The sequence below is a fragment of the Solea solea genome, chromosome 13 (genome assembly GCF_958295425.1).
Source record: "Solea solea chromosome 13, fSolSol10.1, whole genome shotgun sequence".
Taxonomy (NCBI): Eukaryota; Metazoa; Chordata; class Actinopteri; order Pleuronectiformes; family Soleidae; genus Solea; species Solea solea.
In genome coordinates, this window is record NC_081146.1 from 14067631 (window position 1) to 14080454 (window position 12824).

Sequence of the window (12824 nt, forward strand, 5' to 3'; positions counted from 1 at the left end):
TCACTCACTGCAGGATTCCTCCATGTCGGAACACAGCGTCACGTGCGCTCTCTCTCTTCAGAGAGAAAATAACGAGTGGCTCTCACAGTAAACGCAGTAATAAGCAGTCACTGTGAAAGGCTTCTTTTCCCTGAGAGTTTGGTGAACGCAATCTGGCAGGTCGACACCGGTCGCTTCCCCGTGTGCTAATTAAAGCAGCGATAGAGAGGCAGAAATGGAACTCAACCACAAAACCTTTGAAAATATCCCCACGATAAAACATAATACACAAGAGAGAAGAACATGAAAAGAGAGAAAGAGACTCATCTTGCGGCGTCTCACTACTGGCACTCAGTCAAACAAGGAAGAAAAAGGGGGACATATTTTTATATCCACTGCCTGAAACTCCAACACTCCTCAAGACTATCCGTTAAAAACACTATATTTATACGTACAAACTTTTACCCTACAAGCTAAAATGATGACTTTAAATGCACGTTTGAGTGTCAAATCCTGCCTTGTTCACAGTAAGAGTTAACCCTATTTGTCCCGGCAGTTATGTTTGAAGCTGGACTGAGTATAAATTATTCACAGTTGATCTAAATAGCATACGACCAATTACAAAGGTTACGTTTTTTTTGGATACATCTTCATTATACTGGCGATGGCGATGACGATACCACTTTATTGTGTGAGTCACTTCAAAGACATAATTCTCCAACTCTGGAACAAATATTGTTCTCCACAAAAGAGGAAATAAACGGCCCAAACATGACTCAGCGAAAATGCTTTTGCAGATGCCATAAATAAGATGCATCAGATTTTTAGACTTTTATCTGTCCATGATATCATATCCATGGATTTTGACCAGCATTGCACCGATCCTTAGAAATGACATTACAACATTTAAATAGTAACTGTTATTTACATTAAGTTCAAAGTTGTCAACCCGATCACCAGGATCATGTGTGCTCAGAAATGAGCTTTCTAATCTATAGTTCACATATCAACTTATAATAGTGTTTTAACTGCTTGTGGAGCTTTTGGATGAAATAGGGATAAGGTGCTTGGTTCGAGCTCAGAATAGATCAGGACTTTATTTCCCTCTTAGTTTCAACATCATCTCCATGAAAACACACTGGAACGTCCTCATCCTCTCCATATGTGGCCTTTCTGCCTGGTGGACATGGTGGACATGGTTAGTGACCTGACGTCTCATAATGTTACTCACTAATTCTGTGGTCCGGATGTTGGGGGCCTGCGGACTTAAAGGGACACTTGACGGAATACAGTCAATGTTGATGAAGTTTCTGTCTGTTTATATTAAATACAGTATGAGACACTGGAAAGATTGCATACCAATTGCACTCACACTAATATTCAGCCATGCTTTTTCTACAACATTCTGGTCAATGGTTACTCTTCCTCCTGTGAAAGCTGCTGCTATCAATAGTTTTATAACAACAGCAGATCAATTTATTGAGACACGTCTGTGTGTTTCTTGGCTGCTCCCCCGTCTCATCTTTCATCTCATTGTTTTGGGGCTTTTCTGTTTATGCGATCAGCAGTGAAATCATTGGCAGCCACAGCGACTGCGTAACAAGGTCAAGTCAAAGCCTCTGACCCAGGCACAGACCAAGGACACAAGCAGGCGGGTGATGTATTTATATATATGCTGTGATATATACTGAAAAGAAAAAGGAAAGTGGGAAGGTTTTGTCTTCTTATACTAGAAGAAAACAGACAAGAATCCGTCATCCTGACCTTATGATTAAACGCACAGACTCACAAAACAAACACCACGCTGAATATTAAACACATCCTCCTGTGCATAATAGCATCACCGAGGCTTCTGGGGTGCTTTTGTAATTCGATTCATGCTCTGATCCATCTGTCCATGTTCCATGAAGAGGACCAAACATATGCGGTGATTTTTCCTCCTCAGTTCATACATTTTCTAATTAGAACATTTTAATTGGTGGCGCCTGATTGCCAGACAGGGGAAAAAGGAATAATCACATTTTTTTTTTCCCCCATTAAATTTGGCCTTGAAATGTTTGCTGCAGACATGCTGACATGTCAGTCCCCTTCACGCTTGTGTTGAACAAATAGATAAAGTTACCCATCTGTCTACAATCAACAGTGAGCAAGTAAAAATGTTGTATTCATTCATTTATTTATTTATTTAATTAATATTAAAATAAAACTGAATCTATCATATCATGACTAAATCTGCCGACTGCCTGAATTCAGTTCACTTCTAAAAGCCTCTGTAGCAGCAGCTCCAGCTTTAGGTCTCCTTGGTTAAGTCTCTACAGACTTGCCTCGCCCTTTTCTTCCTGGCACGTCCTCTCAGACTCTGTCAGATTAAATGGGAGGCATCTGTGAAACTGTCGTCTTCACGTCTCCAGAGAGGTAGTTTTAGTCTGGGATTTGTCTGGGACACTGAAGGACAGTCAAGAGACTGGTTCCCAAACCACTCTAGTGTTGTCTTTAATGATCCCTCTCTGTCTTTGGCTGCATTCACCCTTCTATCAAAGCTGACCCTGTTGCGGCTGAGACGACCCCTAGAGTGTGACGCCGTCACCGGCAGTTCTCGCTTGTACGATGGTTTATTAACCAGATTAACTCGGCAGCACCTGGTGTTTGTGAGGAATCCTGTCTGGAAACGTTTACTCTCATTGTCCTTCAAATGCCGTTTGATAAAACCCAAACTGACTGTCATGCAACTTTTAATATAAATGGTTTGGTGAGCTGATGAGATATTCAGTAATGGTCCAACACTAGTCAAAATCACTGGATCAAATATAGAACAGTAAAATGTAAAATCCCATACATTCCAAACCCTAACATATCACAATAATGCTTCACTAAGCACAGACTAAATACATGTAAATAAAAAGCAGCATTTCTGAGCTGAGTCATGTTATGGGCGGTTAATTTCTTCTTTTTTTTATGGGAGCAGAATATTTGCTGCACAGTTAGAGGATTATGTTTTTTTTTTGTTATGGCTGGTTATTGCTGCATCGGCAATAGCGTGTTGTGAACAGATTAGTATTTAAAGTGATGTCAAATGAGTCTCTGCACTCAGAGAGGATATCAGAGGTTCTGTTAGAGTGACTGTACAGGAAGTTCTGCTGGTTCCAAACTTCTTTTCATTTTGAAATTCACTTATTAGGTCGATGTGTTCCTGGAAAACAGCTTCAAAATTGGTTTTCTACTCATGCCCTGATCTATGCTGTGCCACAGTTTTCTCTCAGAGGTTTACAAAAAGCTCCTTGGACTTCACGGTTTCATGGTTTTTGTCAACAAGCATGAAGTTTTTCCAGATTCAGCATCAGCAAGTGGGAGGGTGAAATAACTAAACTGCCAGTCGCAGTCCTTGGTCCAGTTAATCAAGCGAGTGTCCTATAAATCAAAAGGAAAAGCAGTAACTCTAATTCCACCTGTCTTCTGTCCAGCAGCAAGGACAGCAGATACCGAGTCCAGTCATTTAGGAGAGTGTCAAGGAAGACATTGTATAAACTTTGTATAAGTGCATAATTACTTTCAAATACTTTTGCCCTATGTCAGCTGGGATGGGCACCAGCATCCCTAAGTCCCTCATGGGGAGAATAAAGCGGTAGAAGATGAATGAATGAATGAATGAATGAATGAATGAATGAATGAATGAATGAATGAATGTTGTAAAGATGTTGTAGCCATGGACTAAGCTTTATAAAAGTACTTCTGTTATGGAGGTCAACATCTTGCACTGCTGTGTTTCTACAGAAGCCTGAAGGGACAAACAAGTCAGAGTGTGTTTTTCACATGATACATTGGACACTTATATGCAAACAAAGACATAGAAGACATGCTTTCTGGTACACAAACACCACCGTAGTTCCCTTAAATGCTTGGAGAAGTGAGAGGTGAAGGTCTGAGAGTAATAAGTTATTGATGACTGCAGCTCTGTTGCTGGTAGTAAACTGTATTTAGTAAATAAACATGGCGGCTTATTACAGTGTGTGTGTTTGAGATGAATGTTGTCTTGTTTTTACACACATTACCAGACATGTGTCGCATTGACAACAGAAAAAAAACACATGTGGGAATCACTGCTGAATGATCCCAGCGTCACTTCCTCTTGTGCTTCTGTTTTTGTATTTTAGTTTTGTAAACTCGTGTTTTTCTACCTATGTAGTATTGTGAGTCTTATAAATATAAATACAATAAATAAAAGAGAACTCTTCTTTTTTTGAACAAGTAACCCTTTTCAAATCAAAATCTGATAACTTTGAAAGCGCGCACTTGGCGTGTCACAAAGACTGCAATTGAATTTTTCTGGTTTTAATATCTTGTGTTTCCATCCTTGCAGCAGAATGTAGTTTATTCTGTGGTGGTGTCACGTGGTAATCACATTTGAAATCTATTATTTTGTGATTGAAATGTTCATTAAAAACGTTCAGCCTGTAGTTTACAGCGTGGAGGATGTTGTTGTTTGGGTAAAATATCTAATTGCGATTTTTCTGACAGATAATGTGACTGCGTTTTGATTTGCGATATAAATATTTCCGTACAGCTCCAGGCAGAAGTGAAGCTTTTGTTTACTGTGTAATGTCTTATTATTCGACACTTTTTAAACTGGCATCGAACAAATAAAAATAAAAATGAATTGAATAAATTGCAGCCGTTGCAATGTGATAATTGTTTCAAATTGTGATTTTTGGATCAATGAATAGTTCCAGGCAGGAAGTGGAAGATGATATTACAGAATGAGCTGTGCAGCTGGTCGCCAACATAATAAGGACACAGCATGAGCTGAGGCTGAATGACAAAATGAAAAGGTGGCTTCCTTTATCCGTTAGGAGGAGGATTATCAGCCGGTGTCAGGATACAGCCTTCGAGATAAAAGGCACAATGAAATATCGCCATCACTATGAAGCCAATAAATTGGACAGAGAAATATGTTAGGCTTCTCTTTGAAATCGACAAAACCCGGGGATAAAGCTTTAACCCTCTATTTATTACACCCACAGAAACCCCCACTGAATGCACCCACAGTCATGGTGCATTTAAGATGAAGAAGAATATTTAAACTTTTAAAAAACGGGGAAGGTGAACTCTCACTCTGCTGCACTTGAACATGAATGGTCTCTATTGTAATCTTGTGCTTCCCTTTTCTTGTTTTCTGATATCGTGGACGTCACTGAGTCACAGTGTAACTGGACACCGATGATCACAAAGGTCCAGAGGGAGCATCTCAGGTCATGTATTCATTTATCTGATGCACCTCTCCTTCTCTCCTTGTCTCCTCATCTCTCCCCCTCACTGTCCTCATTTCCTCTCATTTCTCCATTCTCTGTTGCTTTTTAAATCATGTTTTCAACAGGTTTAGATTTATATGCAAATGTGCTCCCAGGCAAACATGTATGAGAAACAGCTTTTTCTATTTCAAAAAAATAAAAGTGTGTATATATCCATACATATACATACACACACACACACACATACATATGTATATATATATACTGTACATATACATATACATATACATATACATATATATATATATATATATATATATATATCAGCGTCTGCCTCTGGTAGAACAAATTCTATTTCAAATGCATGTACAGAGTTTTCAACTATAACTGGAGTTGCCCTCATGTGGATTTAGAGTTTGGCTTGCGAATCATATGTTTATCAATGATTCAGTGGAAATGGTGTCATCTAATGTTTTGGAGATAAAAATAATTCTCCCGCACACTCGTTACTCATTGCTCCACTTTCCCTCAGTCCCTATTATAACATCATTAGAGTCTGCTCTCATTTCTGATCTCGTGTCTTTATTTGGTGCAAATCTCTCGGCCTGATTTGCTTCACTCTTGACTGTAGTGATGATAGACGATATAGGGTTTACTTTAAGTTTATTTCTCATCATGTTCAGATGTATTATGTAAGCCAACATTTTTCTCTAATTCTACTAAAGTTAAATTAAAACTACGCCCTAATTAGGCGTGGGAATCACAGGGTATCATACGATACGCTATACATGGTCCCCGATATCAATAATATCACGATACAACAATTCTGTCATAATCAACATATTGTAAGACAATCACAACATGGATGGAGCATCTGTCAAATCGATATTTTGACCCCCTATTCCTGAGAAGGTATAAAAGAGTGTGAGTTTGGTTTCAGCTCACTCTTCTCCAACTTCTCTTTTCTCCTGACTCCTCTCTGTGTCTCTAACCTCAGCTTTCCTCGCTGTCTTTGTACTCACTTTCATTAAACTTTACTTTATCACCTTTTACCTCTGCAAGAATTTATCCTTCAACCCAAATGGGCTTTGAACCACTGAAATGGACCTTCATCATCCAAGGGTCCATTTTCATCAACCTCTGGCACGAGAAAGTTGTGTTGTGTAAGCGTTGGACCTTCATCGCGGGAAATTGCTTCTTTCAAGCACCTTTTTCCTTTCGTCTGCACTCATCCAGTCCTTGAGCGATCTGCGCTTTTACCCTCTGCCCTTCAATAGCTGCGTCTAAAGAGGCAAACCTTTGCTGGAGAAATGGCCACAGAAACTGGAAAAGACAAGCTGGCAGCAGTGAACCAGACTCCACTGCATGTTCAAAAACAATTGCCCGAAGACAATGTATGAAAACATAAAGAAGCACCCACCAAACACTTCATAAGCGGATTCTACTGCTCAAAGCAAATGTGGACATTCGGTAGCACTTCACAATCGTATTTCATGATGATTCATTATGACTTCTCGTAAACGTGATTGTGTGTGTTATTGGAAGTGCGGGCTCCACTTACAGCAATCTCAGCGCTCCCTGAACAGCTGTCTGACTCTGTGCCTGCATGTTCAATCATAGCTGCTGCAGTTTCCCTCACCCCACTGGTCCAAAGTTGCCTTGATGCACCGGACGCTGCGTTAAAAATCACACATCAAGAGACTGCACCGCTTCTTTTCTTCATATCACGCTTCATATTCATAAATACAAGTGTCTGAAACAGCAAACATATTCGAATATACCTTTATTCAGTGAAATAATGGATGAATTCAGCTCAACAATTAGAGTTCGTGGCCAATGGCCACATATCTGATCTGATCAAGGACCGTGTGCTAAAGTGACCCAGATCTGATTAGAAACTCAGAATTCTCTGTCCACAAAGCCCTGAAAAAAAGTCTGATCTATTCGGATAGGAGTCATCTCAGTCTGCGAATGTGAAGGAAGCCTTTTTCACCAGTCTACAGGGCGTGTACATGAGAAATTGTATTAAAACATGCATCATGTGACCTGTATAAGGTGTTTACAGCTTGTTCATTATTAATGTTATAATGTTTAAATGTAAGAAGCATAAGACTTCACTGCCTCTGAGGTTGTTTCAGTACTCTACCTCTACAAATACACACAATATGCCCCTGACTGTGGCATGGGTGGAGTCTCCTGACTCTGAAAACTCACTGGAACAAATGCAAATACGACACACAAACAGCATGCATGTACTACGCTGCAGGAAACGGCCCAGCACCACTGTATGTCAAAGTGACTTCACTACAGTCACAGACACCCGGCTTCACTTTTCACTCAGCCTGCATATACCATGAAGAAAATAAGGGTCTGGCATATGGTGTCAGGCAGCATCTGGGTGGAAAACCATGATGGATGTTGATGAGTCTGTCAAAAAAATCAATCTCTCAGCAGCAAAGTGTCAACCAGCGCAGCAGCCACTGATTCAGCAGCTGCACCTGCAGTGGGTAAGAGAATCCCTGCAGGTTTTAATAGAACGAAGGTGAGGATGTCCGCAAGCTCCAGCCTGGCAGGAAAACAGCTGTGCTCTGTATTTAGTAAACAATCACTCTGTCCTTTGTGATAATTGCGGATTTAAATAAATACCAAGCTTTTATATAGGGCTTGCAGTATTTTGAGTGACTGTGAGTCACATGGAACTCTCAAGTCATTTTGCTTTTAAGATGTCAGTGGTTTGAACAACACGTCAAAGTTGTCAATAACATAGCATTGTTTATCTCTTTTGGAGAATAACTGTGTCAAACTTTATCTCCCGATTAAGTCTATATAGATGTGTCTGTGTGGCGTATATTTGTTTACATGGTGAGAAGTGAATCACCGAAGCAATCGTAAAGGTCACTGATCAATAATGTACAGCATCGATATGTCACACACAGCAGACAGCAGCGTGCTCCGCCCCCAGATAATATGACGCGGAGAGAATCTGCCCACAGCCTCACTGACACACTTTGTCTGTTGGTGAGAAAAAAAGCTTTCAAAACTACATTTAAAGAAGCTAAATCTTACACAACGTTTGACGTGTGGTCAAATGGGATCGATCTGTGCTTGTCCTTGAAACTTGTTATTCTGAGCCTCACACTACGAGTCTTAAATCTGCCAAGCACTCGAGGACTTTCAAATCTGACTTGATTGAAATGTTTAATGTTTTAACCCTGAGAGCACAGACTAGACGATCCAGTCAAGACGCAGGACCACACACAGGGAGGAGATTGTTGGAGGGATTTAGGATCTCTCTCTGAAACAGACATGGAGGCGGACTGTCTCTGTCGTCAGTTAATAGCTGTTGTGTGTTCAATGTTTGTGCTGAGAAACGCAACAAAAATGTACGGAACATCCATTTCCTGGGTGACTCTCTCATTGGTTATTGCAGGGTTCTGCTCACACCTCCAATCGCTCTAAAGTCGTTATTTAACACGGTTGAACATGTTTAAACATGTTTAACACTTAGGAATTGGAATCGTGATAATCTGTTCAAATCAGCCTAAAATTGGAAGACACCTACGATGTATTGGAAGGACGAGATTGTGACTGCAATCTGGCCAATTATCCTCTAATCTAGTGTGGGGCAGGCATTAAGAAACCCACATGTAAAATGGCAAATGCGGCCCCACTCTCGTTAAATATGCAGTGCTCTTGGCAATGTGTAATCTGGACGTCACCGCAAAGTGGGCCATGTCATACATGATAAATATGACCTGGATATCTTCAGAGTAAAGTGGGCCAACTTTGGTACAGGTGTAGCACAGTGGCTGACATGTGACGATGCAGCGGACAGCTTTTGGCCCAGATCTGACACACAGGTGCAGAACACCCACGAGCCGTCATTCCACGCAGTACCTATATGGGCCAAATGTGTGTGTGTGTGTGTGTGTGTGTGTGTGTGTGTGAGCCAGATCTGGTTCCACAAAATCTGTGACAGTGACCAACGATGTCTAGCAAAAGTGCAGCGATGAAGCAACAGTGGTTCATTTTTACTCACAAACTCACGGGCACAGAACAATCGACCTGTTATTCGCGTCAACATTTTCACTTAAATCAGCTAAATAACACATTTCCAATATGTATTTGATATTTATTAGTGTCTTTTGGGTCGCTAATTGTTAGCTAGTAAAAATACAATTTCCAATTTCCATTAAACATAGTGTCTGTGAAACGTAATTGTGAAAATCTATATTAAAGCATCCTCCACTATATTTTCCAGGAGGCGAGACAGGAGCTCAGAGCATACGAGTCTCAGAGAGCCTCATACGACGTACAGCCTTCATCATTACTCCCCTCCTCCTCCTCATTCTCCATCTCAGTATTGATCGTCTGGCTTTATTCTCTCTGCCCATGTGGGACATTCATCATATTCCTCCTCTTATACTCTACTCTCACTATTAGACAATCCTAATAATACCTCAGTGCTGCGCTCATACTGCAGACTGAAATCCTGCCACTACGACAGTCTGTGCATCTGAGTCGATTGAGTTAACTGCACTGCAGGTCGGTGAGTTTAAGGTCCAGTGTGTAGCATTTAAGAAATGTTATATATATTTGATTTAACCTTCATTTAACCAGGAGGTTATTAAAGATATAAATCTCGACACTATTTTACGATTGCTGTGAGTGGTTTCTGAGATTTGCTCCAACTTTCCAAATTGGAAATCCGACCAGAGGAGGTGTTCCAGTTCAAACCTCCGACTAGGACCTTGTAAATTCTGACTTAACTGGAATGCACCCTAATATACTAGCCATGAATCTGTTTAGTAAAATTGTCTAATTGCTTCACAATAATATTAATCATTTTGTTTTTGTAGCTTTAGAATAAGCCTTTTATAAGCACTTTAGGTAAGAGCCTTGCTTTTACAACCACTATCTTACACCGCAATATTTCTACAGCAGCCAAAATAAACAAACAAGGCAATGAATGTGTTTCACGCTGTGAAGACGAAGATGAAGAACAGTTCCATGTCATAAACCCAGCACAGAAACCAATAAGGAAATGGCAAAGACCCTGGGAGACAGCAGAGAGAGCTCCTGTGCTCCATGAGAGGTGAGCAGAGTCCTTCATTTGTCTCACCATCGGATGTGACTTCACTTGAGGAGATGATTCGATTTAATTGCGGCTCAGATTGAGAGGTTTATTGGTTTGGCTGTTTGTTGACTGGACACCTGAACTTGAATGTGAGAAAACAAAATCAGTGTTATTAGTGCAACGGACAAAGGTTTGTGGTCGTCCACTGACCGTGATGACTGTCTTACTGCTGTTACCAGCACACATTTACCAAACTCTAGCTCCAGAGTTGCAGTAATGGAAATTATCTATTATTGATCTCTGCTAATGCATGCTGTTCACCCTTACAGAGGTCAAAGGGCAGACTCAGATTCAGCACTTTGGCATTATAATGTAACAATGGCATCATGATTTGCATTATCTGCTTTATCCTTGGGAGGATGGAAATTAAACTGTGACCTGCAATGGCTCCTGACTCAAAGAGAGCTACTAGCTAACCTCATAATAGTGTTTATTGTTTGTTATGGTTGATCCTGCTCATGTTTTACTGTTTTATTAATCTTATCATTATATAGCTTTAGCTGCATTAGTGTTTTTATATTGTATCTGTTTTTATTTGTGAAGCACATTGTTACTTTGTTTTGAGACGTACTATATAAATAAGACAAATATTATTATTATTTAATTATATTGACAGAAATGAAGAGTGTCTTCTTTTTTTCTGTCTCTTTCACTGTACATTATGTGGACATGAAACCATGATATATCATGTCTTGTCAGTGCAGTGGAAAGCAAACAGTGATGTGGAGTTAAAATGAGAAGTGACTTTAAAGCTTTTAATGTATCTCATGTAAAGAAGAAATATTCAATTATTAATTATTTTCCACTGTAGGACTGGACAATGGTTCAATAAAAGCACATGTTGCGATATAACTTTTATACATGTATGTATATATATATATGTATATATATATATATATATGTACATATATATACATATATATGTATATATATACAGATGTGCACTAATATCTGGGGCTAAATGATTTGGGTAAAATGTTTGTAGAGTGTTATAGATCTGACACAAAATGGAGCATTGCCACATGAAATACTGTCAAAAGCATTGCAATAATACATGAATGAGAAGGCACTGTTTCTAATATTAATGTTGGCATGAAGCAGTGAAAATATAATGATTAAACTGCAGCCTCTGGGATTGGATTATTTTCTCCATTGTCTTAGAAAAATGGTTATGGTAATATCTGATTACGTAATAAATGGTTACGGTAATTGAGGGTTATTGTAATTGATAAATAAAAAGTAAATCAAATTCTGATGTATAAAATGGCATTTTCTATCAGAAATGTGTAGTTAAGTGCAGTTAAAATGTGAACATACTGTATGTGTGCAGTGTACAGTAAGACATCAATCATCACCTACCTTGAGCTATAGCTATGGACTCGAACCTGTGCAGCTCCCTCAGCAGACAGGTGCGCTCAGACGGGTGAAGGCTGTAAATAAACTCCTTGGCTCCTCGGGGAGAGTTGAGCGGCTCCACTGGTTCATTGACCGGGTGTGTGCCCAGGTTACACCGCTGCTGCTGCTGTACCAGCACGGTCAGCGGGGATGAGGATATGGCGGCAGCTCGGTGGCTGCTGACTCCGGCTCTGCTCAGCCCGCTGCCGGCTCTCAGGGCGAGGGCGGGCCGCAGGAATCTCCGCAGGCAGGGCAGCATCTCTGGGATGAAGGAGGAGCGACGCACCGGTGAACCTGATGGGGGAGAGAGAGCGAGAGAAAACAGAATCAGTCATGTTTCTATAGAATATAAAATGATGTTGGTGTGAGAAGAGCCCCACAGCCCGTGGACCCAAACCGCTGGACTCACACTAACAATCACACATTGATTTTAAACAAACAACAACAACAACGTCCGCCTTTAGCTGAACAATAAAGTATGGAGGGATGTGGACGTTTCCCTGAACATCCAACTGCAACTTATCGGTCGCAGCTCCGTCGATGCTCCGCTGTCCCGTGACATCCCACAGCACCAGCACCATCCACGGAGGGGACACAAAAACACTCACACACGGACACAAACACGCCGCTGCTCGCTTACCTGCTGTGGGGAAGTTGTGGACAAACACGTCAGAAACCAAACTGTCTCCTGTCTTTTGTGCTACATCCCATTTTTTCGAGCGTTAACCCAGAGACTGTGGCGATACTGACCTCAGTGTGACAGGACGGGAGGAGGAGGAGGAGGAGGAGGGACACGCAGCGTCCACGCACATACTCCACACTCACTCACACACCAATCGCAGCGCTGCTGTCCTCCCTGCGTAACCGTGACGTCACTGACAGACGCACGCAAGCCTCATTGAGCAGCAGAGACTGTGTGGACTGTCTTTACTCTGACTACAGTGAGTGGACAGGACTGTGGACATGGACGTGTCCTGTGAACACTCTTTATTATAATAAGAAAATAAATGATTAATGTTTCTGAATATTTATGTCAGGCAGCTGGAACCAGCTGTATGAAGCTTATT

General features: G+C 40.8%; 1 protein-coding gene across 1 annotated transcript in view; it reads right to left on the reverse strand.

Annotated features, from left to right (window-relative positions):
* LOC131471724 (transmembrane protein 65-like) overlaps positions 1 to 12540 on the reverse strand; it is a 35143-nt gene extending 22603 nt beyond the window's left edge. Inside the window, exons 1-2 of the mRNA XM_058648439.1 lie at positions 12398 to 12540; positions 11722 to 12051 (exon numbers count right to left, since the gene is read on the reverse strand). Of these exons, the coding sequence (XP_058504422.1) occupies positions 11722 to 12016 (295 nt within the window). The 5' untranslated portion in view covers positions 12017 to 12051; positions 12398 to 12540. The remainder of the gene's footprint in view (positions 1 to 11721; positions 12052 to 12397) is intronic.
* Positions 12541 to 12824: the final 284 nt, after the last annotated feature.